The sequence below is a fragment of the Leopardus geoffroyi genome, chromosome C1, assembly GCF_018350155.1.
Source record: "Leopardus geoffroyi isolate Oge1 chromosome C1, O.geoffroyi_Oge1_pat1.0, whole genome shotgun sequence".
Classification (NCBI taxonomy): Eukaryota; Metazoa; Chordata; class Mammalia; order Carnivora; family Felidae; genus Leopardus; species Leopardus geoffroyi.
The window spans coordinates 221,452,566-221,475,968 of record NC_059328.1 but is presented as its reverse complement, the minus strand read 5'-3'; the positions used below and the strand labels follow the sequence as shown (position 1 = coordinate 221,475,968).

Sequence of the window (23,403 nt, the reverse complement as noted above, 5' to 3'; positions counted from 1 at the left end):
CTTGCCAGGGGGAGGGCGGAAGGGAGGGCTCGCGAGGGCGGAAGCGCGGACCTGGGAGGGCCGGTTTCCGGCGCCAGGGTCGCTGCCGCCTCCGCGCTATGGCGGCGCTCGGGAGGCAGGTGAGGTGGCGCCCGGTGCCGGGGATCCGCGCGGTCGCAGACGAGCCGCCGCCGGGTGGAGCCTTACTCGGGGGCCGGTGCCCCGCGTGGGCCGCGGCGCGCAGTCGCGCGGGGTGGGATCCGGGGCCGAACCCGGCGGAGGGGAGGGCGGGCGGCCGGGCGGCGACCCCGGTGGACGCCTGCGAGCGCTGCGGGTCGGGGTGGGGAGGGTGTTGAGTGCGCGGGCGGCGACCGCGGAGTCTGCCTCGCGTGGGCCCGCACCGCCGAGCCGTTCGAGGCGGGCGGGAGTTGTGTGTGTGCACCTTGGCCGTCAGGCTGATTCTGCGGAGTGGACTTAGGTCGATGAATCTGCACACTAGTGTGAGGTCCACATCTTTGAGGTGTGGACGCCAACTCAGACCCCCAGGGGTGGCACGGAAGTTGTTTTCAGCTGTTGTATTTAGGATACAGCAGCTGCAGAAGGGTTTCTGGGAGATTCCCTCATCTCACTGGTAAAACAGGCTTCATGTTTTTCTCTCCTGGGTAGTTTTATGGCCAAGAAGAAAAAGAGAGACCACTTGCATCTGCGTAAACAAACATTGTTACAAACTTGCTTATCCCCCATTTGTTCTTCCATAGACGCTGCCTCCTCCTTAAGTTAGACCCTAATTTTACCATATAGAAAGCTACCCCTTCTGTGAGCAGCTCCATGCCTGTGAATAAACTTTGGTTTTTATCTTCCTGTTCGTCTGTTTTCAGTTAAATTTGCACCCCCCCCCCTCCCAGCACTGAACCTTAGGGGTAGAGCAAAGACACCCTTTCTAGTTCTGTTCCTCCCTGCCCCCTCAGTTACAGTGACAAAAGCCGACAAAAGCCGGTGGACACTTGCTTGGCTCTCTGACCTCTGTGCCCTTGCAGTACTCTGCTCTCTGTATGTGAACTTCCTTCTCTGCAGGCTTTTTTAGGTTCAGATATGATTCTGCAGATTGCTTACAAAGGCTGCTGTGCTTATGTGGGACCAAGGCACTAGGTAACCTGGCTCAGGAGCCCTGTGATGTCTGTTACATTGGGGTAGTGAAGAATTTATTCCCTGTTGGTACTCTGTCTCCTAGGTCTTTGACTGGCACCGCCTGATCCCCCTCACCTGGGCGCATGTTGCTAGACAGACTCCTCTCGGAGAACGGAAAAGGACGTCTGCATCTTTGTGGTGTCTACTGACCACAGCCTCCAATGGAGGGGGCCTCCAGAAGGTATCCTGCGTGGAACCCAAAAAGTATGTGCGGGAACCAGAGTGCAGGACAGATCTCACCCCGGACCCCCTTGAGAAGCAGAGGACTCCTGTGGCTGGAGGGTTCTTAGAGAGAGAGAACGTCATCAATGCCCTCCTGGACATGGGTTTCAGTGACACCCACGTTAATGAATTGCTCAGTATGTGGCCGAATGTGCCCCCCCAACAGTTGCTGGACATCATTTCAGAATTAATACTCTTGGGTTTGAACCCAGAGCCTCTGTATGTGGCCCTAAAGAAAAGCCCTGAGCTGCTGAAGCTGCCTATAATGCAGATGAGGAAACGCTCCAGTTACCTGCGGAAGCTTGGGCTTGGAGAAGGTACAGGAAGTGCTGATGTCGTGGACGCCGCCGAGGACTCGGGGTTGGGGGACGAGTAGCCCAGGTGGGATGGACTAGGGGGGCTTCTGGGGAACGTCCTTGAGAATAACACGTGATTTGGTTCGGAGGTGAGAAAGAGGAGTGACCTCTGTGGATGGCACTGCCGGACGGAAGGGGGGACAGGCCAGGACTCTTGTCTGGTGTGCTCACTGTGGGGCCCCTGGCATCTAGAGCACGTACTACATGCTCGTGCCCAGCAGATAGATGTCAGTGTGTGATACTGATACATGTGTGTACACGGCGCTTTTGATGTTTAACGTGAAGTGGTCTTGGTGCTTTGTGTCTGTATGCCGTAGAGCCAAAGGCTTACAGAGGCCCTGGTAAAGACGTGCATTCCAACAAGGTGTCTTGATTTGCTGTGGAAGACGAGATCTTCCCAAACTCCTAGGAAACTGAGGAGTGACTGTTCCCTCCACCACGTCCCCCACCCCCTCCCCTGTCCCCAACAGGATTCACACCTCAAGGATTCTAGAATTCCTTTCTTTCTTTCTTTTTGTTTTTTTTGTTTATTTATTTTAGAGAGAGTGAGAAAGAGAGCGCAAGCAGGGCAGGTGCAGAGAAAGAGGAAGACACAGAATCTGAAGCAGGCTCTAGGCTCCCAACTGTCAGCACAGAGCCTGACACGGGGCTCGAAGTCACAGACCTCGAGACCATGACCTGAACTGAGGTTGGACACTTAACTGACTGAGCCACCCAGGTGCCCCAAGGATTCTCGAATCTCCTTGGATCTCTTTATGGGCCTTTAGGAGAAGGGGGTTAGGGGTCCATGAGCGTCTCCAAGGATCTTTACCTACTTTGACCAGCGGAGGGCCACCGTTCTTTTTTTTCATTGTTGACTGTTACTGGTAATATATTGTTGAGGGCGACAGAAGGTTTAGGGATCTACTATTTCAGAGGATCTCTACAGACCTCCTCTAGAAGATAAGGAAGAAGGTAGTCTTCTCTGTTTCTCTTACTGGATTACCTGTTGTGGTATAATCTAAGAGGCTAAACTTAAGACTTTATATGTTGTGATTATAAATTACAAAGCTCAGAGGTACCTGGGTGGTTCAGTCGGTTTAAGTGTCCACCTTTAGCTCAGGTCATGATCTCGTGGTTTGTGAGTTCGAACTCCACGTCGGGCTCTGTGCTGACAGCTTGGAGCCTGCTTGAGATTTTCTCTCTCTCTCTCCCTCTCTGCCCCTCCCTCCTTTTTCTCTTTCTCTCTCTCAAAATAAATAAACTTTAAATATTAAAAAAAAATATTTTCTTCCTCTCTATCTGCCCCTCCCCACTCCTCCCCCGTCAAAGAAAAGAAAAAAAAGACCATATGCCCCAGTTTGCGTAGGGTAATCTCAGTTACCAGTTACCCTAATGCATTTGTTAATAGGGCCTCTTTCACTCAGAATTGCCCTAATTTGGATATAATATATGGTCACTTCACTAACTAGGACATCAGTCATGGCTGCACATCACGAGTATTCTTATTATTACATTAATTATTATCATGGAAGTCCTTTTCATTGAGTTTAGGCTCCCAGATCTTAGGAACGTTGCTTGTCAGTGCTTCTATTTTATTATGGAAGGAAATATCAATCCAAAGCCCCAGTGTGGGGGAAACTCCTGTCTCATTTTACTGTCTGATCTTTCCATAAATCCCCTTTTGGAGAGAGATTGTGCACGAGCAGGGGAGGGGCAGAGGGAGAGAATCTGAAGCAGGCTCCATGCTCAGTACAGAGCCCGACGTGGGGCTGTATCTCATAGGATCATGACCTGAGCCAAAATCAAGAGTCAGACACTCAGCCAAATGAGCCACCCGGGCGCACTAACCCCCCACTCCCCCACCGTGAAGTTCTTTAGAGGAAGGGGGCAAGAGGAGGAAGCCGAGAACGTGAGGTTAGCGGCTTTCAGCCGGGGGGCCAGCAAGAGGCCCCCTCTTTCTATCAGGGAGGGAAGGTTGGTGAGTCTCAGAAGTGAGAGAGAGTTGGTGAGGAGATGTGTCGTTCTGGTGCTCCTGGGCGGGCAGCGGACGCGGTCACTCGTGGAGGAGAGCACCGTGGTCCGTGTTTGAAATGCTGGCTTGGGTGCAGCGAGCCCTTGGTTTTCTGGACTATCCTGAAATTAGGCACTTGTCCTTTTTTATGTTCTGCAGGGAAACTCAAGACGGTGCTCCTCTGCTGCCCTGAAATCTTCACCATGCACCAGAGGGCCATCGACAGCATTGTCGGAGTTCTCAAGGAGAAATGTCTTTTCACGGTGCAGCAGGTGACCAGGATTTTGCACAGGTGCCCGTATGTTCTTCAGGAGGACCCCGGTAAACTGGAGTACAAGTTCCAGGTGAGGGTGCCCGGTCGGGGGTTCGGGAAGGGGCAGCCAGTGCTTCAGCTGTAGGGAGGGGCCGCTCCACCGAGGGAGGCCTCAGGCGCCCTGAGGGTGAGTGGATGAGGTGAGGGGCTTAGATCCTCTTTGCAGGAGCCAGAGAGAATCGGCCTCTGGTCTTTCACCCCTTTATGTAGGACCTGTTCTGCAGTTTTTCTGCCATTGATGGGGGGTCACCCAGTCTCACTCCTGGGGGCCAAACGGGGCCTCTGCTTGAAATAGCTAATTTAAAAAGAGCTGAAAATCTTCCTTTCTTTAGAACCTGTTCTGCATGTTGATTTTAGAAGTGTAATTGTGACAGTTGTCCCAACTTTTGGGTAACGATTATGACAACTTAGGTCAAATTGTTAGATGTTTTCTGAATTTTTTGCCTGTTCTTTCCATACTCACGGTTTTTTCCCTGAGAAAAACAGAACTGAATTTATCTCCCTTGTCCCTTTATTTTCTGCTAAATTTTTCTCAATATGAGTTTGAAAATGTTTTGAAAACTCAGCCGTCACACAATTGCCGGGCGTCATGGAGTGTCCTGCCACTGTTAGTTGGGTGGCTCTTTGTGAGTGCGTTTGGACAGCTTGAGGCGCTTATGGACCGTAGAAGGGCCGGTTGTAAGTCACTGTGCCTGGGCCTCCTAACTGTGTCTGTGTCTCCAGTATGCCTATTTCAGGATGGGGGTTAAGCACGCGGACGTGGTGAGGACCGACTTGCTGCAGTATTCCATCACCAAGATCAAGCAGAGGCATGTGTTCCTCGAGCGCCTAGGACGGTACCAAACCCCTGATAAGAAGGGCCAGACCCAGGTCCCCAATCCTTTACTCAAGGACATCCTCAGAGTGTCAGAAGCTGAGTTTCTGGCCAGGACAGCCTGTTCTTCTGCTGAGGAGTTTGAAGTTTTTAAGAAGCTCTTTGCTCGGGAGGAGGAAGAGAAGTCCGAGAGCCCCATGCCTGACCATAAAAGCTTAAGTCTGGACGAGGAAGAGGAGGAGGAAAAAGAGGAAGAGGAGGAGGAGTGATGGAAGGACAGGAGTGAAGAGCCCATAGATACCCAAGAATGTTTTAATTTTCTCAGAGCTCTTGAGAGCTTCACTTGGATCTTCTCAGGTTATTTTTCCTTCTAAAACTGGTCTTCTAGTGAAAACATTGTTATAAATCACCTGAGAAGCAGGTCAGACCAAGAAGGAGCTGCCTTAGTTTGATCTGTCGTCGGATCTCTGTGGGGAGGGCCCTGTTCCATCCTGAATGAGAGTTACTCTGAGCTGTTAAACTCAGGGGGACTGAGTGTCTCAACATCCGGTTTTGTTTTTTTCTCTGTTACATACGTGGGTGATGATTCCATGATCGTGGGGAATGGGGTTCCTCCCTCTGGTTCGAGTCATTATGTATTTCCTTCTAGTGATAAAGATACAATTATGAGCAGGCAGGGAGGCTTTTGTACATCACAGCGCTTTATTCTATGAAAACAAGTAGCCGGTTTCCCACGGAAACACTCGTGTTTTCCATCCACACATATTGCTTCCTAACTGCATTCAGCACCCGGCAGCGTAAAGGGAGTTGTTAGCGATGTGTGTTTTCATCTCGCACAGCTTCTTGATGCCAGTGGAGGGTTGGGGGGCCGCTCTCTATGTCTGTGAGGACGAGGCCCTGGCTCTGACCTCTCAGGAAAGTTGGCTTCCCTGCGAGCTCACGGCCGGCCGGTGGGCCACATCCAGGCCTGAAGGCTCTGGCAGCCACAGGAATGTGGCCTGGAGTGCGCCAGAACAGGAAGGGGCTGGGGCGGTCTGATCTGTCATCTCCCTATCGCCCGTTTCACACAAGTGGCTCCTGAGACCAGAGGAGAAGAGGAGTCACGTGGGGTCTTTGGCGGGGCGGGACCTGGTCTCCTTCAGGGGGCCCCACGACAGCATGGTGCTGGGAGTCCCCTCGGGGAACCCGGTGGGCCTCAGGGGTGATTTAAAGAGCGGAATGTGATAGAAGTCATCTCTGAGGTAGAGGCCCAGCCCTGATGGTCTGGGCTCCGCGAGGGAGGGCTGGTACACCTCGGAACGTCCTGGTGTCCCTCCCTTCGGGGGAGCCGGCGCGGGGTTGGTGACGCAGAAGACGTTTTTGGTGATGCAGCCAAAATCAGGTCTTGGCAGCATTTTAACAACCATGTGAAAGTTCTGGTGCTCGGCCTTATTTTTCCAGCAGAGACTGTGCAGGCATCCTGTGGGGCAGCGGTTCCCACCTGTGGCGATCTTGACCCCGGGGAACGTCTGGCAACATCTGAGAATGTCTCGGTTGTTAGGACCAAGGGAGGGTGCCGTTGGCATCTAGTGGAGGCGAGCGCTGCCGTTCAACATCCTGCCAGGCCCGTGACGGCCTCAGTGCAGAACCATCCAGCTGGGGTGTCAGCGGGGCCGTGGCCAAGGAGCTGCTCTAAAGCCTGGTCCGGTGGATTGTAAGCAGGCTTACGTTTGTTACATTTCTTGTATTTAAGAGAGAAGTCAGTAGCTGCGTGTTTGCGTTCCGTTCCCCCATGCACTGGAATGTTCTTGTAGTCTGAGCTCTGTTTGCTGTGGGGACTCAGCACCAAGGTACTTCTGTTTTCTCCGGGCTCATGTGTGAGCGTGACCACACAGAGCCACGTTCGGCGGAAGGAAAGTAGCCCAGTGAGTCCCTGTGTGGTGTCGGAGGCCAGTGTCGTGGCAGTAGCTGGCCGGCAGGAGAGTCCCTGCCAAGGCAGGTGCTGGAGGTGGCTGGCCCTGGGTTTGCCGGAGGGAGAGCAGCAGGATGGGTGAGGGATTGCTTCTGTGGCAGCCCACATGCGGCGGCGGGAGGAAGGTTTTGTCTTCACTGGGCTCTCGGCCGTGGGCAAGGTTATGTGAAAACGAGAGCATTTCACTCTGCTGGCGTTTTCACTTTTCTGTTTTGTGGCGTCCGAGTGACCAGTACTCTCCCTCAGATGGGCTCTTGTGTCCAGTCGGGGGACTAAGCAGAATTACAAATTTCTATGACTGGAATGGCTAACCTAGCAATTCATGATTGCTCCTTGCGTTTTGATGCAGAAGTAAATTTCTACGCACCTGGTAGTTTTCTGATTTGCATTATGACTGATTTCTTCAGGTGGAGTTTGAGTGTATGTTTGAGGAAGACGCTACAGTTTTGTGAAAGAACTGGTGAAAAAAGCAGTGTCTCATTTAGGATGTTTCCAGGATGAATTGTGATTCCTTTAGCATCAGGAGATGTTTTCACTAGATTTACTAGATTTGTAAAACATCACGATGAATTCATCATAAGACGGCACCAAGCTCAGGATTCAGTAGACTGTTTCTTGTAGAAACAAACGTTTCTGAGTTAAAAACTGAAACACGCTAGTGTTCGCCTCACGGCTGAGGGGCTTGAGGTCATTAGCATCGCAGTAGAAAGTTTCATCTACTTTTCCAGTGATATCACTTGACCTCGCCACTTGCTGGTGATGCTGTAGCTTTCCGTAGGCACACAGCGACAGGTCCCAGGGACACAGCAGAAGTCAGCAGTACGCGTGTCTGTACGTGGTCTCCTCTTACTCCCCCAGTGCCGGAGCCCGCAGTGAGCTCCCCCGTCTTCTCCAGGCGGGCCTGGGTCACTGGGGACGCTCTTGAAATGACCGTCTTTCCTTTCTGAAAAGGACAAATGGCATAATACACAGACATATGCACACAAAATTTTAATGAAAACAAAAAGCCTAAAATATACTCTAACTCTTCAAAAAAGTGTTCTTAGAAAAGATGACGGGAAGGAGCCCTCTCTGTGCTGGAATGCTGACTTGGGGCAGTGTCCATGGGAGGCGCCCAGGGGCTCGAGCTCATGTTGGGTCGGCTCCTAAAATGTACGCGACTCGAGGTGGGTTGGCTTGCTTGCTTTTGGCCTCCTCAGGGAGAAGGCTGCTGGTAGAAGACTCTGGAAGGCATATGTGGCGAGGCTGCACGGCCCCCTGCTTGCAGAGACGAAGTGTGTGAACAGCCGCGAGCCGACCGCCTACAGCAGTGTCGCTCAAGGCACAGGCTGAGCATCTCCGGCGTGATCGGGTCTCTGTGGCACCCGGCCCCGAGAGGAGGAAGGAGCCCCTGCTGTGCGCCGTGGGTACCCCCTCGGCTTCCCGAGTTGGGGGGCTCGCGCGGGGCTTCCGTGCAGCTCTGGGGTCTTTGCTGCCGAGGTGCGTCATCGGGGCATGGCTTTCTCTGCGCGAGGCTGAGGCCTGGGTGACCCGATCGAGTGGGGCTTAGCCAAGTGGGTAGATGAGGTCTTACCGGAACACAGCCACACCCGTCCGGTCACACGTCTGTGGCAGCGCTGCTGTGAACGCGGAGCTGAGTCGTTGCCGCGGAGACCGTCTGGTCCACGGAGCCAAAAATAGTCGCTGTTTGGGAAAGGGTTGGAGGCTGGAAGTGTGTAAACCCCATCTTTGTATTTATTGTACTTTCTCTTTCCAATCTGCTGGACCGGGTGCCGGGTTGCGCCTGCAGCAGACGAGCGGGGGCGATGGTGGAGGAGGGTCCGGTGGGCACCCAGCCCTCGGCTTCCCTCGCGGTGGCGCCTCATCGCGGCGCCTTCCTGGCGCCGCCGCCTCTGCCTGGGGGGCTTGACAGCGGCTCGTCCTCAGCGTGACTGTGAGGTCTCCGGGGGAGAACTGCCCCCCGACCTCGGAGTCCCAGAGCGGGTGTCTGGATGTCGCAGGAGCGTTCCTGGCTGGCTGCCTCGCTTATCCGGGCCGATGCCTGGGCTGTCCCCGTAGGAAACGGCAGCCAGGCTTACAGCACGGGCTGCTAGAAGCGTTGCGGAGCCTGGAGGTGACTCAGCCCAGAGGGCGTCCCTGGCGTGGCCTTGGCCGTCTGTCTCGTAGAGGCGGGGGAGGGAAGCTGCAGAGGGGACGGGCGCTAACCAGGACCTGATGTCTCAGGTGCCCGTCTCAGTCCACTTTTAGCCCCGTCTTTCTGGGCTCTGGAAGCTCGCGAGGTTGATGGAGTGTAACAAGGACGTCCTGAATCCTTTGAAGGAGAAAGAGAACGGGGCGTGAGGAGAGTGATACCCATACCTCTTTAAAACGCAGCTTCCTGTTCCCTTAGCGGTGCTCGGTCCCCGCCCCCAGGTGGCCCCGTGTTCCTGTCGCATCAGAGCCTCGCTGAGCTCTCCAACACGCAACAGGGGGAGGGCAGGTGTGCTGAGGAGCTCTGGCTGCGCGACCCCGCGGTAGGGGCATTTGGGCAGCACCGCAGGCCGCCGGCTGCTCCCTTCCGTTAGGCGATGCCCTTGGATCTTGGCTCTGAAGACACAGGCTGTCCCTTGTTGCTCCGGATTGAAATGAACTCCTGTTGGTGGTGTTTTCTCCATTGTTTGAAGAATGGGTGTCCTGGAAGCTAGTATTTGATGATCTGGGAGTTAATTGAGGGTTTCTGATTTGTTCTTATACTAATGGACTTGTTGAGTTTTAGAGAAAGGTATTATTCTTTCAGGTGACTTCTTGTGATACAAAGGTTTCAGACCCAGGCTATACTTGCGTGTTCTTGTCCTGGTAGCAAATTGCTCGCGAGCCGTGGGGCGTGTGTTGCATTGTGTGTCTGTGGGGTATGAAATGGGAGGGGAATGATGCCTTTGGGTAGACGAGCTGAACGTAGAGGCTTTTTGAGAAGTCGGCCCGGGGACGGCTGCCCAGGCCGCGCTGTGCGGACCCCAGCCTCGGCTTTCCCCGCTTGGCTGGGGTGGACGTGCTTCCTGTGGTGGCGCCTCCCCTGCGAGGCTCTCTTGCTTCTGCTTGTTTGGAAAGACATTCCTCCTTCATCATAAGACGGTATAGCCTGTGCTGAAGCTGCCTGTTCCCTGAGGTGCCTCGCTTTCCTCTCAACACCAGGAGGATGGACTCGGGAGGCTCATTTGTGGAGCAGGAGGAGTGAGCTGCCCGGGGTGGGGGTGGGGGGGGGGTGCCGTGCCGCCTTATTCCTGGTGACGCCCAGCGTGGGACTGATTCTGGGCTGCAGACGGGTCTTTGTGGTTCAACCCAATATGTCCCTGACTGTTAGGAAGACTTGGACAGAGTTTATGGGTGGCGAGTAGGCCGGGTGGCGTGGAGTTTCCAGGGGAGTTTGGGAAATGCCAGATCAAACAAGAATAGGGCTAGAGAGTTTCTTTCATTCCAGGATTCCGAATGCTCAGGATTTCTGCGTCCATTGGGAATTGCCCAGTGAGGGAGTCGTCAGGACTTCCCCAGAGTTACGTGATCAAGGTCCCTCACCCCATTTTTTCTTTCAACGTATCGCCATTCATGGAGTCTGGGAGCCCTCCCTTGAACCCCTGCGCCCCTGGGTCTGCGTCTCCCCAGGCCCCTCTGACCACCCTCCCTTCCCAGCTCCCCACCTGGCAGCCCCCGTCAGTCCTACCCCCTGCTACTGCTCCTGCTGGGGGGCTGGGAGGGGTTTCTCCATTTGCTTGAGGTAGAGTGAGACTCGTGCTCACCCCCAGGTGCAGCTCTACCAGCTTTATGTCTATTCGGAGGCCTTGGGTATTTGTTTTTTCTCTCCCGTTGTAGCCCCCTCAGAGAGTTCTGAACCCCCTGGTCTGGGGGTTTGTAATAGGGTACAGCTGGGCCCCAAGGAGATGGCAGCCCTCCCGGAGCCCGCCTGCCGGGCCAGCCCCTCTGACCTCCCAGCGGCTCCACCAGCCACCCAGCCTTGGTGGGAAACATACCTGTACCTAAGATTTCTTCTGTGTCGGACTGTTGTTACTTTGTTTCCTGAAATAGAAAAAGGCGGTTTAACAGAAAAGAAACTGTGTACCTGGAGCCCAGGCTGCCTGCTGGGGTCCCTTCTTTGGCTCAGGTATATTCCATTTTGGGGAACACCGTTAGCGAGGCGCTGATGCAGAGACTAGCATTTTAGTGTCTGTGCACCCACTTGACCGGCTGTGAGTCACGGGGAGGAGAAGGAGAGTGGAAGGGACAGGCACATATTTGGCCAAGCAGGTGTCGAATTGCACACTGCGGTCTTTCCCTGACAGTCAGTAATGCAAAAGCTAAGGTGTGTGGTTACTGGTTGGTCTGTCGGAGCGGCTGGGGTGAGGACTCTTCTGTTTGGAAAGCATATAATGTACTCGGGCAGTACATTATGTAATAACCCCTGTGAGTCCCTTGGGCCCTTTGGGGAAAGAACCTGGCTGTGAGTACATAAAAAGTGGAGATTTACTATGTTTGCAGTTACACATGTGCACCTGTCAGTGATGTCCCCTGCTTCCCAATTCACAGGTGCTGTGTGAACATGCATAACCAGAGACCCTCTAAGCACCCACCGTGTGACCCCCAGCACCCACCACGCCTGGCTTGACCAGTCTGTGCGTGTTCAGGTGCACACGTATGTGCGCACAGTTCCTAAGTGGAGTGTCCGTACGGGGCTGGACATTCGGACAGACACACGAGACAGCCTGGCTCAGCGCACAGGACTGTGGCCACCTTCGCCCCGTTACCCTGTGACCTACACGCAGGACGCCGTGTGGGCCTCCTCCCTGAGATGGCACCTGTTCGGGGCTCTCTTGCTGCTCGTGCTTTCGCAGCTCTCTTTGAAGCAGATGTCCTGGTGCAGCTTGTAGACTCTCTTGTACCTGCGTCACAAGAAAGTTCTGTGGAGCCAGAAACGAGAGCAGGGTGTCGCCCAGCTGCCTCCCCTAGGCTTCACGGGCCCGCAGTGACCGTGCACGTGTTCGAGGGACAGGTCATTGTTTTCTAAATAAAACTTTATCTCCCGTGGATGTAATAAAATGTCCAACATAAAAGTCATAAAATTAAAAAAAAATTGACTGCCCTGAGGCATAATTTACATAAGATACACCCATTTTATTTTATTTTTTTTTTTTTAATTTCTTTTTTTCAACGTTTATTTATTTTTGGGACAGAGAGAGACAGAGCATGAACGGGGGAGGGGCAGAGAGAGAGGGAGACACAGAAGCGGAAACAGGCTCCAGGCTCTGAGCCATCAGCCCAGAGCCCGACGCGGGGCTCGAACCCACGGACCGCGAGATCGTGACCTGGCTGAAGTCGGACGCTCAACCGACTGCGCCACCCAGGCGCCCCAAGATACACCCATTTTAAATGTGCATTTTGAGAAATGTGGGCAAAATAATGATATTAAGACATGAGAGGAGAAATTTCAAGCACGTGTTTTGCTGAAGCCTTGCTACAGTACGACTTTTCTGTCTTAGGGGCAGTTCTTGGAGAAGTTTGAGAGCCTTGGAGATGCAGGTGCTTGTCACGGACAGTGTAGACTCCAGCCCTGCCTCCCATTTATTAACTAGTCTACTTGGAGTGTGTGTCTGGAACTTAGGCCTCAGTTTTGTGTGAAACGGGAATTATTCGTGTTACCTCTCACAGATTTGTAGACCATAATGAACAGGGAAGTGTTTGTTGTTAAAGCTCTCAAATGTCAGAGCTGTTGGAAAGGGAGATCCAGGGAGTGTGATGGGCAGACCTCCAACTCATGTTCAGTCTAGGAGAGCCCTTGGGACTTAAAGCCTTTGGTTAAGTCTTACACTTGTGGCCATCAGGGAGTAACAAGATCTGGAGTGAACCCCCCAATACGAACAACCGGAGAACTGGACAGAATTTAAGCAGCAGTTTTCAGATGTTAGAAAACATACAGTGCAAGACTGTGGTCCTTGAGACAAGGGACACATGAAATGAGCCCTGTAACCCCTGAATTCAGTCTGGAGGCATGTTTTGGACTGCACTGCAGGGTGGCGGCGGGGGGGTGGTGCACTGCAGGGTGGTGGCAGTTGGGGGGGGGGGAGGCGCGCGGGAGCCAAGCAGTGGTCACACTGAGTTGAGGGAACAGAGGTGAGAATTGAGGAGGTAGAGGCAGCTGTGGTCTGTGGGGCAGAGCACTGGGGAGGAGGGAGCTATGTAGAGGACGAGCTGAAGCCTGGAGAAGGGTCCCTTTGAAAATTAAGCTGTGCACACATGTGGTAGAGTCCCCTGAGGCTGGGCAGGGGGAGCTACCGAGAAGCTGAACAACTGAGCTAGAGCAATCTTCTATCCATAAACTAGAAGCTCCAGAAAGACCATGGTTTAGAAGGAGGGAAAATGAACACAAATCACCCTAAAACAGCCTTCAAAAAGATCAAACTAAAATCAGCTGCCTTGTAGAACATAACTACAGGTTCTTGGAAATACACACACAAAAAACTTAGCACTCAGTAACATAAAGTCCACAATGTCCAGCATCCAACAAAAAATTACAAGACATTCAAAGACTCATACAAAGTATCAAGAAAATGTGACCCGTGAACAGCAAACAATAATTGGATAGAAAGACGCAGACGGGAGCGCAATGGCGGGAAGACCAGACAAGGACCATAAAACGTGTCACAGATTTGCTCCCATATGTTCTGTGATCTGAAGGAAAACAGAAGCAGTGAGGATGGAGAGGAAAGACATGTGAAAAGACTAGATTGGATTTCCAGACATGACGAAGTGAAGATTTTGCCGAGTGAGTGGGATTGATGGCAGGTGAGACCGTGCGGAAGGAAAGATCACGGAACTCAAAGGCACAGCTGTGGAATCGATCTACAGTGAGGTAGAAGAAAGGCTGGGAATGATGAAAAGCACCTTGGGGAGCTGAAGGGACTATGTCAGTCTAGCACCTGCATGATTGGAGTCACGGGACAGGAGAGAAATGGAGGGACGGTAAGAATACCCGAAGAATAAGGGCCCGAACCCCAGAGATACAAGAAGCCCAACAAACTCCTGAGAGCAAAACCATGTACACGAGCACGTCCAAATGCAGCACACTCAAGTTTCCCAGAGACGGTAGAAGAGACATAAGAGCAGCCATGGTGGGTGGGGGGGGGGGGGGAGTCATGTCACACTGGGGGAGAAGAGTGAGTGCAGCCTGGGGCGCCTGGGTGGCTCAGTCTGGTAAATGTCCGACTTCGGCTCAGGTCACGATCTCCTGGTTTGTGAGTTCGAGCCCCGTGTTGGGCTCTGTGCAGACAGCCCAGAGCCTGGAGCTGCTTCATATTCTGTCTCTGTCTCTCTCTTTTTGTCTGCCCTCTCCCACTTGAGTTCTCTCTGTCTCAAAAATAAATAAGCATTAAAAACAAAAAAAAATGAGTGCAGTCTTCTGAGACCACGCAAGTCACAAGACAAGGAGGGGCCACTCTAAAGCGCCAAAAGGAAAAACGCAACTGTCAGCCAGGAGTTCTATATTCAGCAAATCCATCCTTCAAACACGAAGGTGAAATAAACCCTTTCCAGACAAAAGCAGAGAGAGTTCATCGCCAGCAGGCCTGCACGGTAAGAGGGGCCACAGGAAGTTGTTCAGGCAAATGGTGCCTGAGGGCGTCTTAGGTCTGTAGGAAGGAATACCAGGTGCTGGGGATGAACACGGAAGGGAGAACAAAAGACTTGACTCTCAACAGTTTTTAAAAAGGTAACTGTCCTTTGAGAGCCAGCACACCACACTGTATGGTTCAGACTGTGGAAGTAAAACGTCCGGCTACGGTCGTTGACGGCCTGAGGGGAAGTGAGCCTGCCGTAGCGGGAGCCTTCCATCATCCTGAGCTTGTGTGGCAGCAGTTAAAGGTATGTTGTGCTGAGTTGAAAATGCATGTTGTGAGTCCCATAGGCATAGTCACCACAGAACATTCGACCAAACAAGTATTACCAGTAAACCAACCGCAGTGGTAAAACAGAATCCTAAGAAGTAATTGGTCCAGACGTAGGCAGGAAAAGCGAGAAAAAGGAACGGCGATCAGATGGGACAAATAGAAAACGCACAGCAATATGGTGGGTTTAAACCCAGTCACGCCGGTCATCACGGCAACATGTGGATGGTGTAAACACCCCAGTAAAAACCAGAGGCGTCAGACTGGATGTAAGGCAAGACCCCCACGTGCTGAACACAAGAAAGTCGCTTCCAGACACGTGGTTAAGGTGAGAGGATGGGGAGCTGTTGACAGGTGGGTGGGCCCAGCAGGCACTGGTGTCTCTGGCTCAGTTGGAAGATGGGGGACGCTGCAGGTCAGGGCTGCCGTTCACAGAAGCAAACTCAGATGGTCTGTGCACGTGGATCCACGGGCGCCAGTGCAGCTCAGCACCCTGTGCGCTCCTGGCGTGTGCGAGGCCTGGCTTCCTGTCCACGTTCACAGCAAACCTACCTGGCCTTCCTGCATCCCATCCAGAGTGATCTTTGGACACGTCACCAAACAGGTCACTCCTCTGCTCGGCATCCTCAGTAGCTCCCCGTTTCAGAACACATGCCAGCGTCTTCCAAGGGCCTCCGGAACCCTGCTGGGTTCCTGCTGGCCCACCTGACCACCACTTCCCCTGGCTCCCCTCCAGCCCCACTGGCCTCCTTGCTGGTCCTCAGACAGGCAGACATGCTCCTGGTTTAGGGCCTTGGCGACTGATAGTTTGACTTTCTGGAATGTTCTCCCCTCAGGTATCCCTCACCCCCTCCGTGTCTGTTCAGTGTCGTGTTTCCACGAGGCTTCCCCTGACACCCTGTGTGATGCTGCAGCCGGCCCCTCCCCGTCCCCCAACCCTGGCTCTCCTGGCCCCACCTGTTCATCTTTTCCCCAGCCCTACATAACACGCTCCTGCTGCTGGTGTCCTGTCTCGTCGAAAGTGGAAGGATCGCGAGGGCAGGACTTTGGCCAGTTCTGCTCACGGGCATGTGCCGAGTGTGTTTGTTAACCAAATACGTTGTAAGTATGACCCAAAGGGCCACAGGGTGTTAGCAAGAAAGATCCTGTGAGCTGAGCCAGGCCAGCTCTCCCTCTGCAACCCATTTTACAGATGAGGAAGCCAAGGCGTGAACGTCATGACCTAATGGCAGGACGGAGACTTGCGTTCTCCTGTGCGGTTGCTTATCTTTCCTGGGGGCTCGGAGGCAGAGAGGAGGGGACGTCATTTCCTGACATCGATGTACACGTTGCCCTGCCGTCCAGTGAGGGGGTGGGGTGATGCCACTCAAGGGTGCGGGAGAGGAAGGTCCGGGGGGTCAGGAGCCAGGGGACCAGGGTTCCCTGCACAGACTCCACAAGCTATTCAGCCGTCTGCTTCAGCTTCCTGATGTGTTATGTGGAGGGAATGGGTGCAAGCCCCTGTGTGACCTCGACCCCCAGAGCTCCTCGGGGCTTCTAAGGGTGGGTGAGCTGGGCTTTGTGAAAGCACTTCTGGAAGCCGGGAACTTTCCGCAAATGTGGTGAGAGCAGGAAAGAAACTTACACGTGGTGGCAGGCTCCTCCTTCCCAGACGGGCACGGCCTTGGTCTCGGAGAAGAGCCTAGTGCAGGGCTGCGGCACCTTGGTGCAGGCTGCCGGCACAGAGGGAGGGAGAGGGCCGAGGCTTGGCACTGAGGTCGCACCCCTCCCACAAGTGCGGGGTTGCCCTGGCCCCTGGCAGCCCCAGGCTGTCGGCTCTGCCCGGCCACGGGGGTGAGCAGCTGCTGTGGAGACTTCGTCCACGCTCCCCCCCCCCCTTCAGTCCCAGATTCTTCTTAGTGGGGGAGGCCTATGGCTCTGACTGTCCCCAGCCTCCCCCGTTCTCTGGGCAGCACCCCTCACCCTGGTGCTTCGGAACTCACTGCGCCTCAATATCCCTACCTGGGCACCGGAGTCTGGGGCACCAAAGCTGGGCCCCCGTCCTGGCACCTGGAGGTCGGAGGTCCTTGTGGCAAGCCCACCCTGGGCCCAGGGTTCCCATCACAGTCGGCTGTGACAGGTGATTTGAGGCCTGGGTCCCCACAGGAGGGAGCGGCCCCCGACTTACCCAGCTCACAGCGTCTGCCTTTGAACCCTGGGCTGCAGTCACAGCTGTTGGTGTCCACACCTGGCACGCAGGTGCCTCCGTTCTGACAGGGGTTTTCTGAACAGTTCCCAGGAGTGTCTGCGAACAAGCCATGAGCAGTTAGTTGCCGGGATCCCAGAGGAAGGGCTGCCAACATTGCCCTGTGGCTGCCTCCTGCTGTCTGCAGCGCTCCTGGGCCCTGGGGGTGGTCTGCTTTCAAGCGGTCCGAGAGCAGAGGTGGGAAGGTTGGCCTCAGTGTGCTTGTCCCTGACCCTGCACCTCCAGGGAGGGGGATGACTCTGGGGCCCGCAGTACAGAGACACTCCAGCCCCGCTCCGGCCTGCGGTCCCCGCCGCTGCCACCCTGCACTTGGAGCCCCCTCCTTGTCCTCCAGTGCCTGTCCCCAAGTCCCCAGCCAGCCCTCTGCAGGCCTCCATGCCGGTGTCTTCCCCTGCATCCTCACCGCACTGCTGGCGGCTGGAGGCAGAGGGTGGTCCGTGCTGCTGCCTGGGAGGGCCAGGCCCGGGTTTTTCCCTTAGACCTGTCTTTTGTTTTCTTTTTCTTTAGCTTTGTCAAGATACCTGTTGTGTTCCTTTTTGACTTAAAAAATTGAGGAACACGAAAGAGTGAGAACTGTGCACAACCACCACGTCCAGTAGCAGAAGGCCCGTCCCCTCTGCATCTCCTCCCACGCCCCCTTCTCAAGACCTCCTCGCGGCTGGGTGCTGACCGCAGGCCTCACACCTCCCTTGGGCCCTCCTGGCCCTTGGGGGCTCTGTGCTGGCCGGTTCTCATTCCTCACTGTATCTACTCCGCTTTTCCTCCTTCCTCCCCTGACTCTGCTCTGGGACTTGTCTTCTTGCCTTTCCTGGTGTGCTAAAGGTGAGTCGTCAGCTTTTACAAGAAAGTTTTATTGTTGAAAACTTAGAAATCTATAAAATGTCGAGTATGAAGAGCCCCATGAGCCATCGCTCAGCTTCAGGGATCTTTGGTATCTTGCCAATCTCATTTAATCTATTCCCATTTCTCACTGAAGAATTTTGAAGGAGTTCACAGAAACCATTTCACCTATATATATAGCAGGTGTCTGATATGTACAGATTTTTATAAATTTTTACGTAAGCACAACGCTATTTCTGCGAAATCAGCAGTAGCTCCTTAGTACTGTAAGAAATCGCAGTCCTTGTTCAGGTTTTCCCTGACCATCTTAAAAATGTCATTTCCAGCTGGTCTCATCTAATTAGGAGTCCTAAGGACACACTGCCTTAGTTTGATGTATCTCTCTTTTAATCTGTAACTTTTCGTCTTTCCCCCATCTGCATTTATTAAAGAAACCAGGTCATTTGTCCTGTAGAATCTCCCTCCTGGACTTGACTTATTGCTTTCTTGTGGCACGAACTCATCTCCGATCCCCACATTTCCTGTAAACTGATCATCAGAGAGAGGGCTTGATAGGGTTCGGTTTCAAGTGGTCTTTGCAGGACTGCTTCCCCCTTCCCCCTTCGCTACTCCAGGAAGCGTGTGATGTCTCTGTCTCCAGTTTTAGCGATGTGGGGATTGATCACTGCTTCAGCATCGGCAGCCCGATTAATCCAGGAGAAAGTTCTGATGGGCTCTGCACCTGATGGCCTGAGCGTCAGGAGATCTCGAGTCCCAGTTCCGTGATCTCACTAGGGCCGCATCTAACCCCAGCTGTAACTCTTCTGCCTTCCTTGGCTGGGAGGCCTCCTGTGAGGACCTGCTTTCCCTTGCCCACTACCTGGTCACCCTGAACTACAGTCCACATAGGCCAGGCCAGACAGATGCTTCATTCCTGCCCTTTATTTGTACACTTGCAGAGTAAGCATTGGTCCCCAGCCAGCTCTAAAAGGGACCAGCACATGGTGCTTGCTCTCGGTGCCATCGTCAACTCAGGGATGCTTCTGTATTTGATGGGACTCAGTCTGCAGCTGCCATGAGTCTTCGGTTATCCGGATGCCCCGGTTATCCGTCCTCTGCCTGTGGGAGCCTTTCAGGTCTGTTCTTGTGCTCAGGAGATAAAACCCCAGTTGTCTTTGAAAGCTTGCTTGTTTTACAAGTATGTCCTGGGTATATTTTGTCCATATTCTGCTTCAGTCTTGGAATCAGCCGCTTCTCCAAAGACCCCTGGTTCCTTTAATCGGAGGGTGGCGTCTAGAGCCCACAGTCTGGGCGGCCAAGGTGCTCACTGCTCCTGGGGTGTCAGTGCTTCAGGCCTTTTCAGTGGACGGAACTAGGAACTTAGATTTAAAAATAAAAGTAAACAAATTGTGAGTTTATATCAATATTTAGTTAAGAAGGGAAACACAGGGATTTTACTTCTTTGATTTTATATTGTGTCTCTCTACACTGAAAATCTTGGTGGCATTAACATAATTATTTTCGTTATCCCACGGTGTACGTGTAACAATTCTAAATAGTACCACCGTGTCTACTGACATTGAGATCATTGAGTACAGCTTTAAATTTCTCTCAATTCTTCTCATAATAAGAATTCTTCTTATTAAATATATCCTTCTAGGAATGAATAGTCAGAAGGCTGTTTTTAAAATCACTTGAAATGATACTTTTTTCCTGTCTGGGTATGCCATCAACATGGTAAATAGGTTTATTTATTTCAGTTTGTTTTCAGTTTTTAGGTGTTGCTTTTTCTGTGTGTCATTTGGAAAAAAAACACTGTCTTCGTTCTAAAATAAAAACTATAAAGATACATTCAGGGAAACTTCCTTGTTCTTATTTCCTTCCTCATACAACCATTTTTGTTAGTTTTATTTCTTTTTAAATATAAGAAAATAGGTGTATTCGTATATCCCTTCCCCACTTTTCTACACAAAAGAGATACTGAAAACACTGGTCTACACGTTACGTTTTAATAATAGCTTTATTGAGATATGATTTAAAGACCATGCAGTTCACCCATTTTCAGTGTGTAGTTTATCAGTTTTTAGCATATTCAGAGATAGGTGCATCCGTCACGACAGTCAATTTTCGAATGGTTTTGTCATTTCAGAAAGAAACCCCACATCCCTTAGCTGTCATCCCCCACGCTACGCTGGTACCCCCAGGCGGTCACCCCCTCTACTCGCCTCTCCTCGCACCCCCAGTCCCAGGCAGCCACTGACTCTGCTTTCACGGTGGAGTTCCCTATTCCGGACTTCCGTGTGAGTGGAACCATATTATACGGAGTCTACTGCGACTAGCTTCTTTTACTCAGTACGATGTTCTCAAGGTTTACCTATGTCGTAGCCTGTGCCAGCACTTCCTCATTCCTTTTTATGGCCGAATCATGTTCCACTGTGTGGACCACATTCCGTGTATCCGTTCGCCAGTTGGTAGACATTTGGGTTGTTTCCATCTTTTGGGGATGGTGAATGATGTTCTTAGGAGCATTCGTGCACAGGTCCCTGTGTGGGCATCTGTTTTCATTTCTCTTGGGTACATACCTAGGAGCGGTGGAATTTTCTGGGTCATATAATTCGGTTCAGCTCTTTGAGGAACTGCCGGGCTGTGTTCCCCCCAGCCCCGCCATGCTGCACCTGTCTTCCCTCAACCTGCTGCACCTGCCTTCCCCCCACGCGCTGCACCTGTCCTCCCCCCCACCCCCCCCGCCCCGTGCTGCACCTGCCTTCCCCCGTCATGCTGCACCACTGTACGTGCCCACCAGCAGTGTCTCCACATCCTCACCGGTGCTCATTGTCATCTTTTCGTTCTAGCCATCCTGCAGGTGTGAGGTGGCATCTCACTGTGGTTTTGACTAGCGTTTCCCTGATGCCTAATGATGTCAAACATCTTTTCATGGGCTTCTTGGCCATTTGTGTATCTTCCTTCTAGAAATAAGTGTTTAGATCCTTTTGTCTGTTTCTTACTAGGGTTATCTTTTATTCAGGCAAAGTTATTCTTTATATAGTTTGGATACAAATGCCTTGTTCAGGTATATGTTTGCAGATATTGTCTCTCATTCTCTGGGCTGTCTTCTCCCTGATAACGTCCTTTGAAGCACAAAAAGCTTTATATTTTGGTGAGTCCAATCTGCCTTTTTTTCTTTTGTTGCTCAGGCTGTTGGTGTCTATCTAAAGTCTTTTGCCAAATCCAAGGTCATGAAGATTTACCCCTGTGTTTTTTCCTGAGAGTTTTACAGTTTTTGCTCTTAGATTTAAGTAGTTGGTCTGTTGGGTTAATTTTGTGTATGGCGTGAAGTTGAGGTCTGACTTCATTCTTCTGCATGTGGACGCCCAGGTTTCCCAGCTCCCACGTGTCGAAAGCTGTTCTCTCCCCCATTGAATGGTCTTGGCCTCCTCGTTGAAATCAGTTGACCACAGACATATGGGTTTGTTTCTTGGCTTTCAGTTCTGTTCTGTCGGTTATAAGCCTGTCCTGGTGCCAGTATCACACTGACCTATTACCGTTGCTCTGTGGTAAGTTTTGACAACTTACCACTTGTTAACCACTTGTTAAACTTAAAAAGTTTCTGCTTTTTAAAGATAGCGTTTGTTATTCCGGGTCCCTTCCAATTCCATGTGGAATTTAGACTCTACACACCATGTCCATAGATATTTTATGGCAAGCTTGCAGAACATGGCAGTGCGCAGGCCTGTGCGGAGCCCGTGAGCCTCTGCCAGCTACCCTCGCCCTTTGTGATCGGGACACCAGGCTGCAGAGACTGACTGATGTTCGCTCCACTCTTGGGCAGCTGAGGCCCTAAGCCTGCAGTTCATGCAGCAGTGGGATTGTCACCAGGGCACTGCCCACTGTGGCCTCATCTTGTGAAGTCAGCCCACTGAATCCCGAGTTTATTGTGACCTACGCACCCTTTAACAGAGGTGGCTATTGTGAACGGGGTGGGGAATGGGTATGGCTGCACTCTGGGGTGGTGGCAGTGGGAGGCTCCTACGTGGTGATAAGTCACAGAGTAAAGAGGTGTAAGTTCTGCCCTTGCTGCTGTCACCCAAGGATGGAGACTGCCTGCCTGTCTGTGGTATGCAGGGGATAAAACCGGGAGAACCCCCAAATCTTGCTGGGGTGAGAATTTGGAGAACACAGGAAGAATTTGACTAGCCTCAGTGGCCACTCCAGACCTCTGTAGGGGCAGGTTATGATCTTGGGGATCCTCCTCCTCTCCATGAACTTTCCCTGGGAGCTCAAAGGTGCACCCCTAACCCGGAGAGCTGCCTGGTGAGGAAACACCAATCAAGAGTGTTAATTGTAGTCTTTGGGTGTCTAGGGCTCTCTGGGGATCCTCCTTTCCTTGAGAAAGAAAAGTCTAAGAGCTTCCGGAGAAAATGAGCAGATATCCTACAAGGAAACAGGAATAAGATTGACACCCATTGACAGCAGTGCTGGACAGATGACAGGGGACTAATGTTTGAAGAACTGAAAGGTAGACAACCTTTGAACCTCGAATTTTATACCCACTCAAATGGTCTTTCAAATGTGACAGCTACTAAGAGCATTTTCAGGCATGTAGGGCCAAATCCCAAGTGCTTTGTGGGACTCCACAAGATGGTTATAAACTTAAAAAAATTTTTTTTTAATGTTTATTTATTTTGGGGAGAGAGAGAGAGAGAGAGACAGAGACAGAGCATGAGCAGGGGAGGGGCAGAGAGAGAGAGGGAGACCCAGAAACTGAAGCAGGCTCCATCCAGGCCCTGAGCTTTCAGCACAAAGCCCGACACGGGGCTCGAACCCACAAACCATGAGATCATGACCTGAGCCGAAGTCTGGCACTCAACCTACTGAGCCACCCAAGTGCCCCTGGTTATAAAAAAGACCTTTTTTTTTTTTATAGAAAGACAGAAGACCTTATAAAGGTTATAAAAAAGACCTTTCTTTTATAGAAAGACAGAAGACCAAGAACAGCCAACACTGAAGGTCGGAGTGAGTGGGTGGGCCCTGAGGGATGGCATGCCTTATCAAAGATAGCACCATTAAAATCGTGGTGTTGGCTTCAGGAAGGCAAAACAATGGAACAGAGCGGTGGACCCAGAGCCTTTGGTCAAGACCAATGAAAAGACGCTTGACCGTATCCGCATTCAAGACACAAATCCAGATCCCAAGGGTGTGCTTCATCCCCATTCCACTGGCAGAATCTGGAAACCCTGCCAGATCAGTTTTAGAGAGACTGGCTTAACCACACTCTTGATCATAGCTGGAGGGAGTATGAACTCACGTCCCCACTCAGAAAACAGGTTCGCACTCTTGAGTGACTTGGGCTCTCACACATCCCACGCCCAGCATTTCTGCTCTTGCACGTGAGCCAGGGGATCCATGTAGGAACTTGATAGTGACGCTGCCAGTGACAGCCCAACACGACCCAGGTGCCCTCTGGGCAAAGAGTGGACGAGGCTGCGGCGAATTCACTCGTGCGTGAATGAGCTGTGGCCACGAACGACCACTCTGACCGGCCTTACTGACAGTCCGGGAGGATGTGCACGGCAGACAGCTTGTAACTAAAAAACCTCAACTGTTGAGGCAAACACG

At 52.3% G+C, this 23,403-nt stretch overlaps 2 protein-coding genes across 10 annotated transcripts in view; one reads left to right on the top strand and one right to left on the bottom strand.

Moving 5' to 3' along the window:
• On the top strand, positions 1–7,186 carry MTERF4 (mitochondrial transcription termination factor 4). The gene is made up of 4 exons (XM_045481993.1): positions 1–119; positions 1,211–1,706; positions 3,898–4,082; positions 4,775–7,186. The coding sequence occupies exons 1-4, from the start codon at positions 99–101 to the stop codon at positions 5,132–5,134; spliced, it is 1,062 nt and encodes a 353-aa protein (XP_045337949.1). The 5' UTR covers positions 1–98; the 3' UTR covers positions 5,135–7,186.
• SNED1 (sushi, nidogen and EGF like domains 1) overlaps positions 5,546–23,403 on the bottom strand; it is an 89,990-nt gene continuing 72,132 nt past the window's right edge. For 4 of the 9 annotated variants that reach the window (XM_045481982.1, XM_045481985.1, XM_045481990.1 and 1 more), the window contains 5 exons: positions 16,891–17,007; positions 16,348–16,435; positions 11,643–11,726; positions 10,821–10,866; positions 5,546–9,127 (listed from right to left, as the gene is read on the bottom strand). In XM_045481982.1, coding sequence (XP_045337938.1) covers positions 10,827–10,866; positions 11,643–11,726; positions 16,348–16,435; positions 16,891–17,007 — 329 coding nt within the window. In that variant the 3' untranslated portion in view covers positions 5,546–9,127; positions 10,821–10,826. Of the gene's footprint in view, positions 9,128–10,820; positions 10,867–11,642; positions 11,727–16,347; positions 16,436–16,890; positions 17,008–17,803; positions 19,167–21,397; positions 22,219–23,403 lie in introns of those variants that run through there. The other 5 variants (XM_045481983.1, XM_045481991.1, XM_045481989.1 and 2 more) reach the window with 5 other exon arrangements.